Source organism: Monodelphis domestica, chromosome 2 (genome assembly GCF_027887165.1).
Source record: "Monodelphis domestica isolate mMonDom1 chromosome 2, mMonDom1.pri, whole genome shotgun sequence".
Lineage (NCBI taxonomy): Eukaryota > Metazoa > Chordata > Mammalia > Didelphimorphia > Didelphidae > Monodelphis > Monodelphis domestica.
This window is the reverse complement of record NC_077228.1, coordinates 414,177,556-414,201,302: the sequence shown is the minus strand read 5'-3', so window position 1 is coordinate 414,201,302 and position 23,747 is coordinate 414,177,556. Positions and strand designations below refer to the sequence as shown.

Sequence of the window (23,747 nt, the reverse complement as noted above, 5' to 3'; positions counted from 1 at the left end):
TTCCCTCTCTCCCCCCCCCCCCTCTCTCTCTGTCTTAGATTTTCAAGGTATCAGTCAAATACACTCTTACTAGGTTTGTTGTACTACAACTCTGGCCAGGTTGTCATACCTATATTTTAAGACAGAATTCAGAAATCCAGATCTCATTCTCAGATCACTATCTTATTATTCAGATATTCACCTCAGCACAATATCTTAACCAGTTTTTCATCTCCCAAATCAAGCTTTCTTTTCTATATCTTTTACTTTTAGTAGATAGCCACAACAAAAATATCATCTGTGCTTCCATGGATATCAGTTTCTTTCCCAAACCTTTTCAGTTTTCAACAATACCTCGGGGCAATAGCATTTGTGCCCATTATGATCACCAGAAATCAGTCATAGTCATGCATCTTGGCTACTTAGGAGATTTTCTATTATTCATTAGTTATATGATCCAGGAATATAATAGAGCTCCTTATTTTGTTACCAGTTTGACAGATAACTGCTTCAGTTCCCACAGAGACTCATAACCATCAACATTCTTTGTTTCTTCCCCTGACCCTTGATGCTGTTCTCCCACTTAATAGCACTTGCCAGTCCATGTCACCATTCTCTGGAGGATCAGCAGCTGTTGTCAATCTGAGATTGTGAAAATACCAGAGAATTACTTTAACTCTATCTCCCCCTTGAAGATGGCAGAGATTTACTTCCAAATTATTCTATTTCATTAAGATGGCCTTAGTTTCTGATTTGTGACATAGAACTATTATGGGTAATATCTGCTTTATGATCAATTAAAAAATAATATGAACAGGGACTAGAAAAAGAGGAAGCCAGTGAATGGCTTGTGGTTCACAGAACTAAATAGAGCAGATTTGAACCCTGTCTGTCCAGAATGGCTAGAGATTTGTCAATTAATTCCTAGTTTGGGAGCTTTGATAGAGAATTATGATAGAGATTTCTATGATCTTAATTATACTAACTTGGTCAATTTTCTAAAAGCAGAATTTAGACTAGACATAAGGTTTGCCTTCTGTTTCCCCAGCTAAAATTATGAGCTAAGTAACTAAAATAGTCTAGCAAGAGAGACAAGTATGGGTGAGCCCCAGTGTCTTCTATGATTTTTCTCCTTGAGCATGCTCAGTGGAGCAAGGATGGCAAATGGATGGTTGCACCATTCATTGGGAGAAAGAAACTTGTGGTCTGAAAGGAGTGGCCATGCTCCAAATCCCTGAAGTTGAGGCAAGAGGAGAAAGTACCTTTTTTTTTTTACTTTCCACTTTTAACCTCCAAATCTTGCCAGGTATTGCCACCTACTGGTAAGTTTTAAAAAGGGTTAGGCTAAAATGAGATCTATATTTAACAGTTCTACACCCATTTCTTTTCACTATTCCAATGAAAGGGATCATAAACACATAGTATTCAGCTTGGTTCTATTGTTATTCTTCATTTACTTTGTTTTAGACATTGTGTATATTGTTTAACCATTCCTTAATCAATGGGTACTCACTTTGTTTCAAGATCTGTACTACTAAAAGGGGTACTGCTATGAACATAGGTGTAGATCCATGTATGCATACACATTTCAATATGTGAAACACATGTTTACATATATGTGCATGCCCACATGCATACATATCCCTCTTTATTTTTGTCTTTAACAATGTACTATGTGCCCACAAATGCAATATCTGGTCCAAGGGCACAAATTATTTCTTCTCCCCATCCCCAAAGAATTCCAAATTGTTTCAGAATAATTAGATTTATTTCCAGCTCTACCAATAAATCACACCCTTTTATAAGTGCTACACCTAAACTTTTTTCTTATTTCTTTTTATTCCTCTCAGTCAGTTGAAAGCCACATTCAATCTCCTTTCCTTCTGTCACTAGAGTTTTACGTCATCCCACCAATTTCTTTTACCTTTCTTTTCTTACTTGCTTTTTCTTACTTACTTGTTCATCTTACCTGGAGTTTGTAGATTAAAAAATTAATATCCCAAATACTCCAAGTTTACTCACATTCTTTTTTTCATTCTCTTCCTCTTTAAGCTTAAGATCATCTTTAGTTCAGTTGATCTTTAATTGTTCTTTAATTCCACCTAAATTTCTCTTCACAAATCTAGACTCCAGCTTTCTTTCCAAATCCAAGGAAATCACTTTGACAATTTTCTTCTCCATCTTATGAAGTCAGTCATGTTTTTCAACCCCTTCTTCCTTCCAGTCTTCTAAACTCAAAGTAGTACAATAAAATTCTTAGTTCCCTAAATTTTTCTTTTCTATGGGGGGTGCATAGAAAAAACCCCATGGGGTTGAAGAGTGGGGAAAGCTAGGGTTTTCATGAAATCTAGTCTTAACTGATCCTAATTGGATGTATAACTAGTAGCTAATCAGTTAACTTCTCTGGTGCTTAGTTTCTTTGAATAACAGGAGTTGAGAGAGCATTTCTTCTTTAATGTGGTTGACTCTACTTTAGGTGTCATAGGTATGTGTCAAACATCCACTCGACTTGTCTATACTATATCATCTCTGAGGCATTTTCCAAATCTATTCCTAGATTGCTTGCTCTTAAAAATGTTAGTAGTTGGGCTACTTTGCCTTTAGCTTTCAGACAAGCTTCGGCTTGCAATTGGGTTTGTTTCAAATGTATATTTAAAGCTTGTTTTTTTTTTAAACTTAAAATGCATTTACCTTGGAAATTTTTTATCATTATAATTTTTTTAAGTATAACATAAAATATTTAACTTGTAATATTTATTTAACTTGTAATTTATTTAATTAACTTGTAAATAGCTGAAATAATTGTACACTTGCAATAAAAGTACAAAACAATACTTTGTGATGTTAGTAATGAAATAAAAATGATAAAATTAAAAGAAAACAAAATTTTAAGTTACTCTGAATACTTGTACTTGAGTTAAATTAGGCATAATTGGAAAAGAATAGACTTAAATGGGAAATTTATGAGCATTTCCAAGAGCTTAGAAATTGCTGTGCTGATTTTTATTAAATCTAATATAATTTAAAATTGATATTTTTCCTCAACTTCTGGGAAAATGACAGAATGATAGGATCTCATAAGGAAACCTGGTTTCTTATGACGCTCATGACTAATAATGATGAAAATGGCCAAAAACAATTGTTAGAAATTTAAAAAATGAAAACATGCAATGAGTAAACACATAGACAAGGAGGAATATACTATTAAAAATCAAATTAAACAGCAGAAGGGGCTGGTAGGTGCCTCAGTGGATTGAGAGCCAGACCTACAGAGTGAAGGTTCTGCTTTCAAATATGGCTTCAGTCACTTCCAAGCTATGTGACCCTGGATGTGTCTTAGAATCAATCTAAGACAGAAGATAAAGGTTTTTAAAAGTAGCACCAGAAATAATGTAGGGAAGTCAGAAAATATGATAAAATATATGAGATTTTAAAATACTTAAGAGGAGTTTTAAAACTATTCAACAAATATAAGAATTAAAATAAACATAGTTGAAAGGAACAAAAATAATCTGAGATGAACCTTAGCAAAAATGGTAAACAAAAGATGAAAATACCAATAAAAATGGCCAAGAAAGGGAGAAATATAGTAAAAGGCAAAAAATGCAAGCAATATAGTTGAATAGAAAAATAAGCTTGAGTATTGTGGATTTTCCTCATTCCATTTAGGAAGTAATTCAACTGGAACAAGGTAGATAAATAATACAGATGAAATGGGTAGATTTAGAGGATAGTTCATGAAGAACTCACAGATGTGCTAGAATCATTGAGAGAGGAGTTTATATCATGTTTAAAGGTATCATTGACAATAAAAAAATGGACTAAGTGTATGGCAGTTAAATTTATAAAGTTTACAAACTTTTAGGAAGAAAAATTTAAAAATAGTGAGAGATTTCAGTACCCATTGTCAAAATATGGTAAATAAAACAGATAAGTAGTAATAATATTAAGTATTGAATACAATGGATTTAATAGCTCACGTAACATATTTGGAAAAACAAAGGAATATACTTTTTTTTTTAACCACAGGGAACTTCCCATGTAGAAATTCCTTCCACTGATGCAAATTGCAACTAATTTACAATTTATAACTTTAGACATTTGCCTGGAGCACTGTAAAGTTCAAGTGGTTTTCCCAAAGTAACACATCTATCTGAGGGAGATAGAATTTGAACTCAGATCTTCCTGACAAGGAAATATACCTATGTTAATATATATATACAAACACATGTCTATATATGTTAATATATTTATGTCATCAATATGTAATATGCATTTATAATATAGTAAATGTGTAAAATAGTAAATTACAACATGTGCATATACACATACATGTACATATGTACACCAATTATGTATGCATAAATATATATAGATAATATATGAGCGGGCAGCTAGACAGGACAGTGGTTAGAGAGCCAGACCTAAAGTCAGGAAGACTCATTTTCCTAAATTCAAGTCTAGCTTCAGACACTTAGCAGCTGTATTATCCTGGGAAAGTCACTTAACTCTCTTTGCCTTGGTTTCCTCATTTATAAAATGAGCTAGAGAAAGAATGGCAAGCTACTCCAATATCTTTGCCAAGAAAATCTCAAAAAATGTCACAAAGAGTTGGATAAATCTAAAAAGGATAAATCTAAAAAGAACAAGAGTATATGAATGTAACTGGGGACTACCTGCAGAGCTCAGTCTTTATGAGCATGAGTAGAATGCCAGGGATGTAATCATCCATGTGGAAGAGGCTGGGGAGCCAGTTTCTGGGGGAGTCTTGATGACGTGGAATGGACATGTCTTGGAGACCCAGGGAGCATGAATAGCACTCAATAACTGGCCCCTGCCTGCTAATTGGGAACCCCTTTAACTAACCTCTTATTGTGTAAGCAGAACTGGGGCTCAGTCAAAAGGCATTAATTAGTCTCCTCTCTCTCTGGGGCAGCTTCTTCCTACCTGACAGTGAAAGGTGAGAGAAGAGAAACAATGCTTTGAGCTTTGTGAAGATGTGACTTTGGTTCCTTCTTTGGCGTTTGTTCTTTTGTTTTACATAAAGATTAGGGATGACTTCACCCAGTGAGCCTTGAGAGGTCAGAGAAGAGAGTTATCTGAGATCCGGGAATCTGAGAGCAGAGTTCAATGACCAGTACCCTGAAGAACAGAGTTTAGGACCCAGGTGAGTGCCTTCAGGACCCAGGCCAGTGGTAACTGAAACAAATGCTCATCCCTTGGCAGTATTGCATTGAAAAGTAGGGCCAGTGCTATCTAGAAACTGTATTAAGTCTGAGTCCACTCTCTCCAGACACTTAACTGGTAGAGAGGAGTGCTGCAGAGTGGAAATTGTTTGTACTCCTGTTCTTGCTTTATCTTTTCAGTAAATATTAAAAAAAAAAAGTGGTGTTAATTGGTTAAATGGAAGTGGGATATTAATCAGTAGGAGTGAAGGGACCACGCCTCACAGAAGTGAGGAAATAGTCTAGTAGCAGTGGATAAGAGATGCCTCTAATCCCCTCAGAGATACCCTAGAACACAAACGGGGGGGGGGGGTTCCCAGAGAGCCCAGGAGAGTACATTCTATATCAAGTACACTCACAATTTACATAGTAAGCTCCCTGAGCCTGGAATGCCTTTCCTCTCCATGTCTGCCTCTAAGAATCCTGAATTTCCTACAAAGGTCAGCTTGAGTTTATCCTTTTGCTATTATGGTGCTCCGTGTTCCTATGTTCATACTAATGATGGAGAGGTTTGGGCTCAAAGGATATATTTGTATGAACTTCAGGCTAATACCATATGTCTCAGGTCACAAGTATCCAGAGAATTCTGCACTTAGACCAACATTGGAATTGCAAAAATGTAGCATGTCTTTCAACATTCTGTCAATGCCTTGAGAGGGGTTGACCAGATCATATGTTGATCGCATGTTGAACAGATGATAGCTGACATTTATTTAGTTCTTTGTTTTACATATGTTCACAACTCTTTTGATCCTCACAACAATCCCGTGAGGTATTATCCATTTTTTACAGATGCAGAAACAGACTAAAACTGAGAGATTTGATCATTGTCTTAGCCCTAATGAGGATCTAAGATGGGATTTGGACCCAAATTTCTTCCAATTCCATGCCCATCACTATTTCCACTATGTCACACTGCCTTTCAGTGACCAGTTGTTTCACGATATGTATGTGTGTGAGATAGAGGGAGAGGTGCAGTGTTCTCTCTGTTATGTGCCTTTCTCTTTTTATGTATATTTAATTTTTTTTCTGTTTTAAAAATTACCAAAGTAAATTGCTTTTTGACTTGATTTTTTTCACTGGGTCGTTGACAGAAAAACCTTCCCTCACTTGGAGTAAACCATACAAATACTCTCCAAATTATGCACAGTTTGGATTATAGAAGTTACTTGGTTAGTTGATCATTTGGAATACATTTTCTTTTTTTTTTTAATTTAACTTACTCCCCCTCGAGATTACATGTCAAAATAATTTTAATACTCATTTCCTGGGGCAGCTGTGTGTCTCAGTGGTTAGAGAGTCAGGTCTAGAGAGGGGAAGTCCTAGGTTCAAATCTGGCCTCAGACACTTTCTAGCTATATGACCCTGGAGAAGTCACAACCCCCATTGCCTAGCCCTTATGGATCTTCTGTTTGGAACCAATACACAGTATTGATTCTAAAATGGAAGGTAAGAGTTTAAAGAAATACTCATTTTCAATCCATGTTCTCTTCTTGCCTCCCATGCCTCCCCACTCATCAAGAAGGCAGGTAATATGGTATATAGGTTGTGCATATATTATCATATAATAGTTGTTTCCATGTTTCTCATACTATAAAAGAAGACATATTTTTACAGTAGAGGAAAATTCATGGAGGAAAAAAAGTAAAGAATAGTATATTTCAATCAAACTATGTTCCTTCTATGGCAGTGAGCATATTTTCCCTCATGAATCTTGGAGTTGCCCTACTTCTTTCCTGATTAATAATAAAGTTATTCTCAGATGATCATCATACATTACTGTTGTTTCTGGGTACAACATTCTCTGGTTCTGCTCACTTCACTTTGCATCACTTCATATAAATCTTTCCAAGTGTTTTTGCAATTATCTTGTTTGTCATTTGTTATGGTACAATAGTATCCCATTACAAGCAAATCTTACAACTTGTTTAGCCATTTGCTAATTGATGGACATCCCTTCAGTTTCCAAATCTAAACCATCTTCCTCCCTCCCTTCCTTCCACCCTCCCAATTCAGAGATGACAAAAAGCAATCTGATCTGGCCATACAGGTGTTATCATATAAAACACACTTCCGTATTGATCATTGTTGTCAGAGAACACTCATACAAAACCAAACCCCCCAAATAAAACTGTAATTATGCTGATGTGAAAGACAGTATGTCATGGGGTATTAAGACATGTCCAGAGTACTGAAAAGTAAAGTCATATACCCAGGGTCACACAGACAGTATATATTAGAGACAGGATTGGAACCAAGGTCTTCCTGGTACCAAGGTCAGCTCTCTATCCTCTATGCAAAGCTGCTTCTTATAGAGCAGGTGTTCCATAAATGCTTGGTATTGTAATAGAGGAATTAGTTGATGGTAAAAGGAGAGATGAAGAATGGATATCCTCTCTCTTAAAGCAGGGTCCAGGGGAGACAGTTGATATTAAAATGGGCCAAGAGAGGAGAGGGAGAATGAGTTGTTTTCCCCTTCTCCCTCCCCTCAGCTATGGCTGCTCCTTCAGACTGGCTCTTGCCTTCCTCTACTACTAGGTAGAGCTTTCCTCCTCAGGGAGGTTACTCTCCCTCACAAGCTGGCCCACTCACACTTAAGTCAATTTAGGAAAGACAACAACCTTTATTCTAAACTAATTCAGTTGGGGAGAACACAGGGAAATGGCTGCAGGGAAAAGTTGGTGAGGAAAGAGGGGAACAGTGACCCTATTCTAGCTACCCCTTTTTCCTCCCTCCTCAAGTTGGGGAACCCAGGCCTTGGCAGCCTTGAGCCCCCTGAGACAATCAGGCTTGGATAGCCCTGGTTTTGGTGTAACTGGCACCATTCAGACCCAGGGCACTAGGAGCTGTGAGGCGATCTTGCTAGCTGCTTTGTTTCTTCTCAGGCTGATCACTTTTAGTTGGGAAATAAGTAGGGGATGGTGTTCAGGCACCAAGAGAAAGATTTGAATCTTTTCCTCAGGATCCAGGCTTAACAAGACCTTCCCCTTTGGCTGTCTCAAGACTGCGAGAGCTAACTGCCTCTCACTCAGAGCCTTCTGGCTTCTCAAAATTCCAGACCTCCTGGGGCCCCTCCCCCTTCAAGGTGAGAAGATTCATCAGCACTTCAGCTTGTCACTTTTCTTTGAGTTCAGACCTCTGTCACAGTATTGATTATAATGGGGATGAAATACCTTATTTTGATGCCAAAGCAGTGAAGAATAAGTAATCTAGGATAAGTTCATTATAAGTGGCTTGAGAAAGGCTATATATAGACTTAAGAAGGCAGTGTTCCTTTTCACAGAAAGTAGTCACGCAATATATTTCATAGTACACCAGTCAGATCAAGAGTAAACAGCAATGAGATATTTGTCACAAGTCATCTAGGTTTCTGAAATTAATAGATTTCTGTGGTCAAAAGTAAAATAATTTGTACAACATAAATGTGCATTTGCTGACAGAGTTTTAGGTTTGTCTTTTCTCCCTTCCATCCATTGTCACACTTGGCTCTCTTTCATTTCCCCCTCCAGGTACATAGGAGGCTAACCCTTCTTTGAGAACTATGAAAAATTATTGGGTAAGCCATTTGGCACAGTAGATAGAGCACTGGGTCTGAAGTCAGTAAGACTCATCTTCCTAAATTCAAATATCACCCCAGACTCTTACCAGCTATGTGATTCTTGTCTGCCTCGGTCTCTTCATCTTTAACATGAGCCAGAGAAGGAAATGGCAAACCACTCCACTCTCTCTGCCAAAAATCCTTAAATGGGGTCAGCGAGAGTCAAATATTACTGAAACAACTGAACAACAACACAGATTATTCCTATTGATTTATACCTTTTTCTACTGAGTCAAGATACTTTTTGGCAATAAGGAATATAAACCTTTTTTGTATTGTCTAAATTGTTTCAAATACTTAACTATTAACTTAAAACTTTAGAAAATCTCATTTCAAGAGTTGTGTTTGTGTTTTTATTTGGCATTATTTGGTATTGAGAGGCAGCTAAATGATTGGTGCAGTGGGTAAAAGACACTAGACACAGACTCTAGCTATGTAATCCTGAGCAAATCATTTAATCTCTGGGTCTCAGTTTGCTCTTTTGTAAAATAGGGATAATGGTAGTATCTACATTTGTTGTGAGAATCAAATAGGTTAACATATGTAAAGCATTTTGCAAAACTATGTAAATGGTAACTATCATTAGGGTTATACCACTGACATTGTAACAAGCACAGGTTTATCCAATAATTTATAACTTCCAATGAGCAAGGATTGTACCCCATCTTTTTCTCTCCTACCAATAACTAGGCAGAGCTGCAGCAACAGAAACTTCAATACAGCTGCTATTCATTTTTGCTAAAATAGGGACATGGCTCTTTCTGAAATCTTATTCTTGCCAGCAATGCAGGCTTCAGGAAGAATTTCCATTTTCTCCATGTCATACCTGAAAACACAAATGTTCATATTAACCTAACAAGCAAATTCAACAGAACGGCAGCTCACTGGAGTCTCGGAATTCAAATTGGAGAGGCTGATTTCTAGAATGCTGTTCTTTTTATCTCTACATTCTGTTAACTCTAAAGCTTTCCTTATTGGAAATTTCTTGCAAATGTCCTTCTTTCTCTACTTCCCAGAAATTTGAAGGTACAGTGCATGCTGACATCAATAATAGTCTTTATTTGGCTGCAAAATGGATAATATGTTGTTTGAACATTCTTTTATAGTGTTTTTATTCAGGGTGGGGAATGTTGTAGAGAGGAAGATGAAGATGTACAATTATCTCAGATTTTTTCCAAACTATCAGTCATTGAAGTATTTTTTATTTCATTTTTGAAGTAAGGTTCTAAACTGAGATATAAACTGGTCTCCTGGTATTGTTTTTTTTTTTTAAACCTCACCTTATGTCATAGAATGGATACTAATCTGTCCCACAGAGTACCAGGCCTGGAATCAGGAAGACCAGAGTTTAAATTTGACCTCAGACACTTCTAGCTTTGTGATCCAAGTAAGTCATTTAACCTCTGCTTGTCTCAGTTTCCTCATCTGTAAAATAGAGATAATAATAATACTAATCCATTCTAAGCCAGAAGGGAAAGGACTAGCAACTGAGATTAAGTGACTTGCCCAGGATTGTAAAGCTAGGAGGTATCTTAGGTCACTTTTGAACTCAGGTCCTCCCAACTTCTAGCCTGGCTCACTATCTAGTATGCTATTGCCCCTGTGCCATTTTTTACTTTAATTTAAAAAAAAATTTCCTCCATAGTTACATGATTCTTGTTGTCTCTCTCCCCTCTTCCCTCCCCACTCCCAGAGCTGACAAGCAATTTCACTGGGTTATACATAATCATTCAAAACCTATTTCCATGTTATTCATTTTTGTAATAGAGTAATCTTTAAAAAACCCAAACCCCAAATTATATACCATATAAACAAGTGATCAATCATATATTTATGTTCTGTGTTTCTACTCCCACAGTTCTTTCTCCAGCTGTGGATAGTGTTTTTTCTCATGTCTCTCAGGATTGTCCTGGATCATTGCATTGCTATTAGTAGCAAAGTCAATTACATTTGGTCATCCCATAATGTTACAATCTCTGTGTACAATGTTCTCCTGGTTCTGCTAATTTCACTTCATATCAATTCCTGGAGGTCCTTCCAGTTCACATAGAATTCCTCCAGTTCATCATTCCTTATAGCATAATAGTATTCCATCACCATCATATATCACAATTTGTTCAGCTATTCCCTAGTCAATGGATATCCCCTCATTTTCCAGTTTTTTGATACCACAAAAAGCACAGCTATAAATATTTCCGTACAAGCAGAACCCTTCCCATTTAAAAAAATCTCTTTGGGATACTAACCCAGTAGTGGTATTGCTGGTCAAAGGACATGCACCCTGTGTAATTAAAAAAAACAATCTTTTCCACATGTTCTGAAACAGCATTTAAGTAAAAATATGGAGACATATACAGATAGTTCTTTCTATGTATATTCGTGTATGTATATATGTTTGTGGGAGGGGAGGAGAGAGAGAAAGAGAGAGAGAGAGAGAGAGAGAGAGAGAGAGAGAGAGAGAGAGAAAGAGAGAAGAAAGAATGAAAGAGAAGAAGAAGAAGAGAGAGAGAGCTCAGAAATTTTCCTCAGTGTATATTGTAACAGGTATTACACTCTGAAAGTCCATCTTTAAGATACAAGTAGGGGGAATATGAGGTTTAAGACCCAATACCATGAATCTTCTACATATGGAATGGGTGTGCACATGCACACATGCATATATGCAACCCTCAACTCCATACAAACTATGGAAAAATAGAATATGATTTTAGAGAAAATAGATTTTATATAAAATAAGCACTTCACAAATGAGGATCCAAACTAATATTTACTGGCTGAAAAATATTTATCATCACTTCTTTCCACTTACTTTCGGCATGATGTAAATATTGATCTTACAGTCATAACATCTATAACACGAAATATAGGGCTAATGCTGTGAGTTGTATTTGAAACTTTAAAATAATAATTCACATTTACAAAACACTTTATAGTTCACAAAACATTTTCCTCATCATAACTCTGTGAGGTGGGGAGACCAAAAAATATTATCCCTATTTTAGGAATAAAACATCTGAGCCTGAGGGATGTTAAGTGACTTGATTCCTAGGCATATACATTTTTTAAGTATTAGATTTAAATACAGGTCTTTCAATCCTATGTTTTGGCTCTGTTCATTACCATGTGTTAGCTAACATTTTTCCTTATGATTCAGTTAGATTTTTTTGTGTGTGTGTTCTTAGCCTGGTGCAGTTATTACACATAGCAACGTGTGTTGCTTTTTGACTGGAGTCAGAAAGACCCAAGTTCAAATTTGACCTCAGACACTTAAGAGCTATGTCACCCTGGGTAAGTCACTTAACCACTACCTGCTTCAGTTTCCTAATCTGTAAAACATGGATAATACTAATACCCTTTCCCCCCTCCCCCAGGATTCTTATGAGGAATAATGAGATTATAATTTTAAAGCACTTAGCATAGTTCCTGGCACAGAGTAAACACTAAATAAATGTTCACTGTTAATTAGCCTCCTTGAAATTTATTAAAATGAGAAGTATTTAAGGTACATATAGTAATTTTTGTGAAAGAAGTTTTGTCATAAGAAAGTGTGCTTATATAACATCTCTAAAATACTTTGCTAGCCATCTGTTTGGCAGCAGACAGTCAACACTGGTTAGTTGATAAACCAATGACTATTCCAACCCCTACTATTACAATACTACCTACCATCATTACTGGTTTGGGGTTAGGTCAGATTGCAAAATAACAGGGAACATAAATGGGTAGAGTTGGAGAGCAGGAGCTAAAATGAAAGGCAAGGGTTTATACACAGAGCATGGCTGAGTATGATGGGCTTCTCTTGAGGAAAAAAAGGATAAAACTTATAAAACTCATTAAAAGAACTTATAGATCTATAGAATGTCATTTCGGTCACATAGAATATCTAACTTATGTTTGAAATATATACATATATATATATATAGTAACATGAAAAGTTCCTTTAGGGAAAATAAACTTTTTGTATTTCATTGATAAAGTTATTAAACATTTCTTAGACTTTGAATTCACAATTCTTAACTTCCAAAATTAATTAATTAAATTAATTCTGAAATCAAAACATTTTTAAATATTCACTGGAAAAAAGAGAAAATATATGTACATGTGTGAACATGTACATCCATGAGGAGAATTCATTTTTTTGACCATGCATTTTTTGTTCTAAGAAATTTCTTTTTTTCTTTTCTTTTTTTTCCCTTTCAATAAAGTGGGGGGTAGTAGGGAAAGAAAATAGATTTCTGTAATTTTTTTAAATAGAGAAGTGGGAGTGCTGCAGCTATGAAATGTTGCATAATATTATTCAGTTTACTTAATTGTTTTTCACTGTTTTGAGACCTCTCATGAAAAATTATAAATGTGCATAATGAAAAATGATACATAAATAAAACCGAAAGATATATATCAGTATCATATACATATATATACATATACACACATATATCTATTTTAGGAGTAAACAGAAGCCAAGATGTGTTTAACTACTTATTTTCAGAAGCTAATCTTCAACTCTTATTTTCCTCTGACCAATTGTTTCCAAACTCATTGGCCCCACTTCAGTGAAGGGCATAAAGCAATTGTTGATATATATATTTCCAAATGTTATGTCTGTTCTCTGTTAATTCTCAAAATTTTCTCTTGATAATTTCTGGGACTTCCTGTGAGTTATGAAACACTTAAATGAAGATGAAATAAAGTAATATAAAAGACTAAGCTGAGTCCATAAGGTAGAGAAATTAGAAAGAAATATCTTTGTTTGAGAGGGGATGCATGTGTTCAGTTTTTTTTTTTTCTTCATCCAGTAACTAGTGACCTTTGGTAATATCAGTTAAATTCCTTTAACCTTCATGAATTTTTTTCTTTTTACCTGGGACAAGAAATTCAAAGTGTTACTTATTTTAGATGATCTTAATCATGTCTAGGAAATAAGAAATAATGTTCATCAGTATCGCAGATGATATACCTGAATTAAAGAGACGAATTTGCATTTTTTCCATCATACTCTTTGGGTTGTAGTTTATCACTGGTGCTTGAATATTCCATTTGATGGGCTAGCATACCCCCTTCTCCAAATCAAATTTTGGGGGCTTCCTACTTAAAAGGCTGACAGCTATTGATGCAAAGGATTTGCAAGGGAAGGTCCTTTATTATCATCCAACTTATGTGTGCTCTCTTCTTCATAATGAGGTACTAGATCCTGGGTAATCCTATTTTGGACCTCTTCTTCAGGTGTTTTCATAGTGGCCTCCTCATAAGAGGGTGGCAAGCACACAGTGAGGAAGGTAGCATCAGGGTGCAAGGTCGAATAATGGAAGGTCTGCTCAGAACTCCAGGGTAAGACTGAAAGGAAATCAGTCACTTCTCTCTCTGGTATGTGTTCTGGAAGGTCAATGCTGAAGATCTGCCCCTGGGGCCTTGGATGCTTACAACGATGATATAGGAAAAGTAGCAGAAATGCCAAGAAAAGCAAGATGGTGGCTGGAAGAATGATGCACAGGAATGGCTCAATGTCTTCTTTGGTAGAGCTTATCTTATGTGTGCTCTGGATTTAGGGAACAAAAATGGGAAGGGATAAGAGGAGAAAAGCAAAACCAAAAATACTTAAATGCCCATTTCCTTCCTTCCTACTTTGCCATTATTTCTCATATAGCCTATTTCTTATCTTTATAAATAATATGACATTTGTGGCAAGGATGTCAGAGCTCACAAAACAAAATATTTTGATAAAGCATGAAGGACTTCAGTATTTCACAAGCTTTGCAGACATGAGTTCATGCAGAAACGTCAGGGTACAGGCATATAATGCTGAGATAATTTCAGAATATTTCAAGATCTCTCCCCACTACCCACCCAATATTCACAATACAAAATGAATCTACATTCTTCCAGCACTTACTCTAGTATGCTTGTATTACAGCATATATTATTTGCTTTGGCTTATTTTTCTCTAGAAGTACTTCAGTGTTTTCTTCCTGAAAAGGGATGTTGTGAAATAACAATAACAAAAACAACAATAATAACAACATTATTAAGAGGTTTAATTTTTGCAAAGTGTTTTCCATATGTTATGAGACTTATTCCTCACAATAGCTCTCTAAAGTAGATTCTATTATCATTGTTCTTCTCAGAAATTTAACATCTCTGAAGTTCTTTGAGATTTCTTTGTTTTTATTTAATCACACATTCCCTTTTTTGTCTTAAAAATTTTTATTGATACTTTTTGTTAAAACAAAACATCATTGTCATTACTACCTATCTCTCTATACTTGCCAGGAAGCTTTCCTTTATAGCAAAGAAAAACAGTTATGCAAAATCCAATGGACACAATCATCAGATAGTATGCAATGCAATACATCCCACAGTCCTCCATCACTCAAATGAGAGGAAGTTGGTGCATTTCCTCATCTCTTCTCAAGAATCCAAATTTGTCTTTTAGCTTCATTTTATTCTTGTAATTATCACATTACTATAATGATATGAATTATCATAGTATTTGTGTATATAGTTTTCCTGGTCCTGGTTATTCTACTTTGCATTAGGTCATACAATCTAGCATTTGAAAAGTAATTTAAAAAAACAAATCAAGAGTTTGATAAGTGGGAGAAAAAATTCTTTGTTTCATTTCATTTGTATCATTCATGGAGTAATAAACTGAGTTTTAGTTTTATTTTTAAGAAAAGGCTAAACTAACTTCATAGGTAACTTTGGTTCTATGGTATGGTGTCACAAAAAGTTATGAAGTATTGTTGGAGAAAGAATCATGTTCTAGACCCAGAATCATGATGAAATAGTATGAATATAAGTCAGTACTGAGAGAAAATGAATTGCCTTCCTAGTATTAAAAAATCTAATTTTTAACATCATTAGGCAATAAAAAACTATTGCTTTATTCATTAGATGAAGCAAAAAGAATCAGGTGTACCAATAACTAACCACTAAAGGAGATTTTTTTAAAAGTAAGAATGACTGAGTCAGTAAACAAAAAGAAGGTCTTCCATGACATAGTTTAATATTATAGGTAAAATTGGAGTTACTATTTTCTTTCCTTAATTTTCATAGAATAGGAAGATATATCTCTTTTGTCATGACCAGGATTCTGGATTGATAATCCCTTCCTCAGTCATTTTTTTATTCGATATTTTATAAATGACATTCTGAGCTAGATTTATGGAATAGTTTTCTATTATTTCTTCCAAATGTTTTTCACTTTCTAGGCAAAGAGTAATATGCACATTTAGATAAGTCACAAATTGAGTTAGGAAGTGATCCTTATAAAATCATATAAAATTTTAAAAGAAAAACCAAGATAATTTAATGAGAGAAGGTCTCTAACAATAAGCATCATTTTCCCACTTTCTGTATGAGAAACTAAGACTCAGAAAAAATCAGTGGCAAAGCAACTTATCAATGGATGCATAAAATCAGATTTGAAGACCCACTTACCATCTTGCCCAGATATTTGCTTACCCACTTACCCAGATATTTACATTGACTAGATCAAGGCTAAAACTAATCCAGACAAGTATAGAATTCTTTTTTAGCACTCAAAGAAAAATCTGCTGAACTATTTAGAACTGCTTAAATCACACCTTGTCAATAAGAAAGTTATCAATTCAATTAATTTAACATTTCATTTTAAAATCTACTTCATGAGTTGTACCTTACAAGTACTTTGGTATTTAGAATTTTAAAAAAATAGATTCTGACTTTCCTTTGTTTTGCCTTATAAAAGCAGCTAATTGTATGTCAGATTGTTAATTCTAGACTGAAGATGTTATCATAACTATATGCCATATGTGGCTTTAACTGAGTAGAGAAATTGTGAGGGAAGGTAAGATCCTTAAATCATCTATGACTTTTAAAATCAGAAGTCATCTCAAGGGTTCAAGGATATACTAATGTGATCAGCATCTATTCCAAAATATTAGAAATGTATCATGTCACTCCAGGTCTAGTATCTGTTATAAAAGTATATGGAAAAGATTTTATAATCATTAGACAGTATTTAAGTACATTAGATGATTTAAAATGTATTATTTTGAAGGATATATATTGGTAATATTCTGTAACTTATTATTTAATTCCCTGTTCTTAGTAGTGAAGAATAATTAAATTTCAAATATTTGTTGTTGTGAAAAATAAAAAACCCTTTATAAAGATCTTCATATATCCAACATAAATATCAAAGAACCTCATGCTTTACATTCAAGGATTCTGTTATACATCAAAACCAGACACAGAAAGTTGAACTTTTCCTGAGTCTCAGAAAGATAAGTTTCTTTTAAAAAAGGATACAGTTCTTTTTATTATTTCCCTGTGATAACTGGGCTGTTAGGTTTTTTTTAAACACATATAGACTTGTAAATATCCAAGTGCTGGTGGGCATTTTAGAAAGCTATGGTCTAAAAGAACATTTTAAAAAAGATTTAGTGATGCAAATAACTCTTCCAGTTTCTCCATGTAGTCCTTCAAGCAAATAACTAGGGGCAGGTTTGCCTTTATTTTGTCAATTTAAGAAATTCATGCAAAATAATTTATGTTTTAAATATATATAATGACTTTCTGTTTTAATTTTTATGCTTAATAGTGTGCATATTTGTACATTTTCTCTTAGAGCTACACAAACATCCCGTAGTCATCATAGGCTCTGTTTTTATTCAAAGTCTTTTTGATTAATGGATATTTTACATACATACTCTTAATTAAAATCTAATGAATTAAATTAAACTACCCCAAAACATGGTAGTTAAACTCTACTGGGCTGTTTTTTTTTAGTTATCAATTATCTCTCAAATTGACATTAAAAAAATAAACCAAAACAGTTTCTCCCCCTATTTACCTTTTATTATCCTGCCCTTCAATCCTGCCCCAATTCAGGCATTCTTAACTTTTTTTGTGTGTCAATGTCCCCTTTGGCAGTTGGGTGAAAACTATATAACCTTACTCTGAATAATGTTTAAAAATTTTAAATACATAAATCTTTTTGTCAGATGATGCCTACTTTAATGGGGGGCAGTGAAGGAAGGAGCTAACTGGGTATTTAAATGTAACAGATAAATAAAAAAAAACTTAAATAAATACATACATACATTGAATTCCAGAGGACACCAAAGTCTTTAAAATTTCAAATTTATGGATAGCTATCCCTAGACACTTTGGTGACCACAGGTCAAGAATGCCTGTTCTAAGACAAAACATCTAAAGATGAGAAATTCTTCAGGAATGAATTTTTACACTCCAAACTACACATTGCACAAAAGAAACAAAATCTACCTAGTTTTTAGGAATGTAGAAAGCAAAAGAGTTGGGGGTCTGTCACAAAGAAAAATAAGAAGCTTCTTTTCTTTTTTAGTCTTAGAATTCTCAGATCAGTTCACAAGCCCAGAAGGGCATTAAGACAGTAAATTATTAGACATTCCTAAGGCAAAATAGTTTTTGACAAAAGAAGTAAAGTTTTCTGTAATCAAATTTCTTTTACACTTTAGAAGAGCCCTTTTTACTTTGAGACGTCACTAGGTGAAATATTAGCAAATGAACTTTCCTGTCACTATCACACAATGCATATATGATTGAACTCCAGTCTGTGACCCCTAACCTAGGCAATATTGGTAAAGCAATCCCAGCCCCATCACAGGGGGAAGGTATAGGTACAGACCTGCAGCTGGGTGTCCAGAAGTGGCAAGCTTGGTTCACTAGTTAAATATTCATAGGCTCCTCTGCCAGCAGGTCCAAACTTCCTCCAGCTGCTTCCCAACAGCCACCTCATGCTTTCATCAAGCTGATGCTGTCTCCGTTCTGGTTCTTCCACTTTGTCTCTTGGATTTAAACAATGCCCCTTGCTCTTGGCCCTCACCCTACCAGGATAGTCTCAGCTGATGACCATTAGCAAACTCTTCCCCTGTGACTGGCAGCCTCACAGGATGTTCAGAGTCTCAAAGGCACCTCCTAGGTTGAACTAACAATTTTAACTTAATTGCTCTGGGCTTATCTCAGTGGTCCATGTTATTGAGAAAGCGGCATCAGGTCTCAGGGATGACTTTCTGCATTAGGATTATTAGAGCAGAATTTGCATCTGAATCCAAGACCACATGGCCCCTAACTCATTAGATAAATAGGTTTCTAAATTTAGGTATCTAATAAACATGACTTTCCCCCCTCTTTTCCACACCCCTTTCTACTATCCTCTCACTGCACTGCTGACCAGAGACTGAGATCTCTATCTCAGAGCAGGAAGGAAGGAAAAAACAAATGAAATTCCCCTTAATTGCTACTGGATTAGACAGCACACAGAGAATGGGTACTTTGGGGAGAGGCAAGGAGATATGAATAATGTCTTACTGAATTATTTAGATTATAGATGCTAATGATAAACTTGAACAGAAGCCAGAAAACAGCTTAGGTTGTTAGGACTGAGTGCTAGTTTCATGGCTAAGGATAACATTTATTTAAAAGATGCACAGAAATTTTAAATCAATTTGGGTTTTTCAACACCTATTGATTTTGCATATAATGGCTCACTTGTGGACTTTATAAAAATGAATTCTCTTGACATTTTAAAGTGAAAAATTCCTACTCTAAGGTTTCACATCACTGAAATATTGCAGTTTTGCTCCCCTTTCCTTTGGGATGTTAGTTCTTCTGTGGAATTGGAGTTATCTTGCCTAATCCTTTTGTGGAAAAATCTCCTTTTCCTTTGAAGGGTTGTTTGTGAAAAGTTGCAATATAGTTTCCTGGTTAAAAAAGTTGGAAATTTTCTAGATTTCATTGCCTTTTGAAAAAAAAAAGATGTATCCCTTTTATCTTTGTTCAGTTTTATCCAGATATGTATTAATTCTAATTTTTCTAACATTTCATTGGCTTCCCTTACTGTTTTTGCCTTTTGAGTGAGTGATTAATTTGATTTAAGAGTAAATCATGTTATGATTCCAATAGAATACCTGAAATAAAAAGAATAAAATAATTATATGTGATGCTTACATGGTGTTTTAAGTTACATTTATATGGTGCTGTCACATTAAGTCACTTGATCCTCACAATAACCTTGGGAGGTAGGTTCTCTTATGCCCATTTTACAGATAAGAAAGTTGAAGATCTTAGAAGTATAAGCATTCACTATTTAATAGTAGCATAAGAATTTATCAGTCAAATATATCCCTTAGTAGGATTAAATGTTAAGAACTGAAAGGGATCTTTGAGACCTATTCATTTTAAAGATGAGGAAAATGGAATTGAGAGAGGTTAAACGATTTGCTTGGTCACATAGTCACATGTGCCAAAGCAGAATCTCTATCCAGGAGATATTCCTTACTCCATTTCTAGTACAATCTCCTCAATGCCACAGTATCTCAGAGCTTACATTTATATAAGAACATTATAGGTGCCCTATAGCACATTGAGTTGATTCTTTTAATATCTCTTTCAAAAAAATCACTTGAATTTGGAATCTGTTTTGCTTCTCATTTTTCCTTAATTCTTTTAAATTTCACTGAATTTATATTTTTTTTTTCAAAAATTCTTCAAGGTTCTTTTTTACTGGCAAGCTTGCATAGGATAGAGGCTGAGAGGAAGGTGTTGAAGTTATTATAATGTAATTATGTCATGATGACTTTTCAATGTTTAGCATTGTAGAATAAAAACAGAAGATGAGCTAGTGGCTATTAAAGGATGGAGCAAACTTACAAACAACATGTGCTGGGAAAACAGTCACATTTTAATGTAAACTAGGAGATGGAGTTAAAGTAGTATACAGTTGAATTTTAGTAATCTGTTCAATGCAATGTCTCACGAAATCCTATTACAAAAATTAAGTTAAATAGGCTCAGACAATGATACGATTAAAATGACTGACAACTAATTGATGGGCTGGAGGCAGCATTATTACAAATTACCTGGGTCCTACCAGACTTGTGTGAAGTATCCAGAGGGTTCAGAGAAGGGTCAGCATTGAGTCTTTCTTTTTGTGAAATCTTTGTACTAATGGTCTGGCAGAGGAAATTAAAAAAAAAAAACGTTCTAACTAAATTCACAGTGAATATAGACTGAGGGAAGAGTTGAAGAAAGAAAATCAACCAAGAGAGACCACAGAACAGAGTAGAGACTGACGTGAAATTTACTGTGGAAAAATACAAGCAGTTGAGAGAACAAAGAGATCTTGAAGAAGCTTTTATTTAGTTAGAATGCTAAGAAAAACTAGGACACAGAAGATAAAATTAAGTTAGTAGTAAACTGGCAAAGCAATAAGGTTGTAATTAGGCAAGTTCATAAGAGAATCAGATAACTAGAGGAGGAAGCAATCTCAGAGATCACTAGACCCACCCCTTTAGATTATATTTTTGGAATGGAAATTATAAAAAATGGAAGCCTAAAAGATTCAGTGACTTGCTCAGGGACATACAAATGATGTCAGAGATGGGATTTGAACAATTTTGTATGAGTTCTTTTTCATGGTACCATATTGTATGAACCTGTATCAATGGGGATATCACACCCCAGTCCAAAGTCAGAATCTGGTGAATCAGTCAATTTACTGAATTCAACCATCATTTCTTTCATATTCACCTTGTGTGCTACATGCTGGGATTGATAAAAAAAATTTAGATAATAAATATTTCTTGCCTTTGTGGAGCCTGAGATAACGTATATCAAATGTTTTATAAACCTCCTAATGCCATATGAATACCAGCTATTATTGTTATTTTTATCATCATCTTTATCACATCATAAGATCCAAACCCAGATGCTATATATGACATATGATGAGTGTGTAATCTGGATTTTTAGATGAGCCTGGAGATTTTATATAAGGATGTCCTGACTAGGGGAAAGAATGCTCTAATGATGGTGCAAACCTGATGGGAGAATTTTGGAGAAAAGAGACATTCTTTTTTTTTTTAATAATTTTTTATTTGATCATTTCCAAGCATTATTCATTAGAGATAAAGATCATTTTCTTTTCCTCCCCACCCCCCATAGCCGACGCGTGATTCCACTGGGTTTTACATGTGTTCTTGATTCAAACCCATTTCCATGTTGTTGGTATTTGCACTAGGGTGTTCATTTAGAATCTCTCCTCAGTCATTTCCCCTCAGCCCCTGTAGTCAAGCAGTTGCTTTTCATCGGTGTTTTTACTCCCACAGTTTATCTTCTGCTTGTTTTTTTTTAGTGTTTTTTAGATCCCTGCAAGTTGTTCTGGGACATTGCATTGACCCTAATGGAGAAGTCCATTACCTTCGATTGTACCACAATGTATCAGTCTCTGTGTACAGTGTTTTCCTGGTTCTGCTCCTCTCGCTCTGCATCACTTCCTGGAGGTTGTTCCAGTCTCCATGGAATTCCTCTACTTTATTTTTCCTTTTAGCACAATAGTATTCCATCACCAACATATACCACAATTTGTTCAGCCATTCCCCAATTGATGGGCATCCCCTCATTTTCTAATTTTTGGCCACCACAAAGAGTGCAGCTATGAATATTCTTGTACAAGTCTTTTTCCTTATTATCTAAAAAGAGACATTCTTGATCCTTCTTCAAAAGAGACATTTATAGTTTCACACTCTTACAGCAACTGGGATTGGATCCCTCAGATACCTGTTTGCTTTTCATATTGAAATGTTTTTCTTGGTTTCTATTTGGCTAACCATAGTTCTACTACCCACCATTACCATCTGTACAATTAGCACCCATTCTTGCCCTCGGTCTTTATAATTCCCATTTCCCATTGAGGAGAGTGGAAATATCATCATTGTTGCTGACCCAGCTTTGGCTGCTGTGTCATTTTTCATTGAAACCATTCTGGAGAGAATGATGGTCAATTACCACTTAAATCTGGAGGCTTCCTTTATCATCCAACATTCTTGGAAGCCATTGCCATCATTTCTCCCAGCCTGAGTACCAGCTTCTTACAGGAACTATGATGGAGGACAGAGGAGAAATGAATGGTGACCCCTTTTGCACACTGAATGGAGTAAGTGGCCCCTTTCCTTATGGGACCATGGTCAATCTTTACCAAATGGAATTTCCCAAGGTGAAAAACTCTCCAACATCCAACACCTTCAGGCACTATGTAAGTTAGATGTTATCCAAAATATACTTTGGAATAATTTCAACATTTGAGAAGAGAACCTCTACAAAGACTCATGAAGACCACTTGTTGTTTCCAACAGTATGGAAAGGGTACCTGCAGAACCCACTCTGAGATACATCCTACTGTTGTGAGAAAAGTATGGATTTGGAGACAAAGGACCTGGGATCAAATCTAACTCTCCTTCTTACTCATCTAACTTCGGGCAATTTACTTAACCTTTCTGGATCTCAGCTTTCTCATCTTTAAAAATGAGAAAGTGGGGTTGGATTAGATGACTTCCAAGGCTCTTTCTGGCCCTAAATTTATGAGCCTATGAAGCTTTTGAAGTACTGTAGAATGCCTGGCCTTTTTTTTTTGGTCTTCAGTTATCTTTTGTTATATGTTAACAAAAGCATGTGGAGGAAATGAGCCTTTGGAGGGGTAGGAGAAAACAATAATCTCTGATTTTCTGAGTAGTATTACTATAAATTATAAAATTATGGAATATTTATCATATTATATTATATATATTTCAATTATAATGAAATTATACATTATAAAATTTTTGAAGTTATAAACATTTTGCATTATAACTTCATATAGCACTAAATGACATTAGGATTTTATTTTAAATTGAAATTTTACAAGTTAAAAAAGGAAAACTGAAACAAAGGGGAAATGTATTAATACTCATGTTGGTTAAGTTTGATTCTAATAAGCAAAGCATAAAAGAGTCTATTGGCCAACAGGTGTTCTAAAAATAGAAGGCTTAGTGAATTATCAGAGTAGATACAGCCCTACAAATTATAGGTCAAGTATCAAATCTCTACAAGGCAGTACTTTTAGGGGATTATATCACAATTATCTTCATGTGTTTCTAAACGTACCA

The 23,747-nt window shown here is 35.1% G+C and overlaps 1 protein-coding gene across 1 annotated transcript; it reads right to left on the bottom strand.

The window, feature by feature from the left end:
* Window positions 1–12,878: 12,878 nt before the first annotated feature.
* Window positions 12,879–18,968, bottom strand: SMIM28 (small integral membrane protein 28). The gene is made up of 2 exons (XM_056818874.1): window positions 18,452–18,968; window positions 12,879–14,338 (listed from the first exon to the last, which is right to left on the bottom strand). Exons 1-2 carry the CDS (start codon window positions 18,560–18,562, stop codon window positions 13,907–13,909), a joined length of 543 nt encoding a protein of 180 aa, XP_056674852.1. The 5' UTR covers window positions 18,563–18,968; the 3' UTR covers window positions 12,879–13,906.
* Window positions 18,969–23,747: the final 4,779 nt, after the last annotated feature.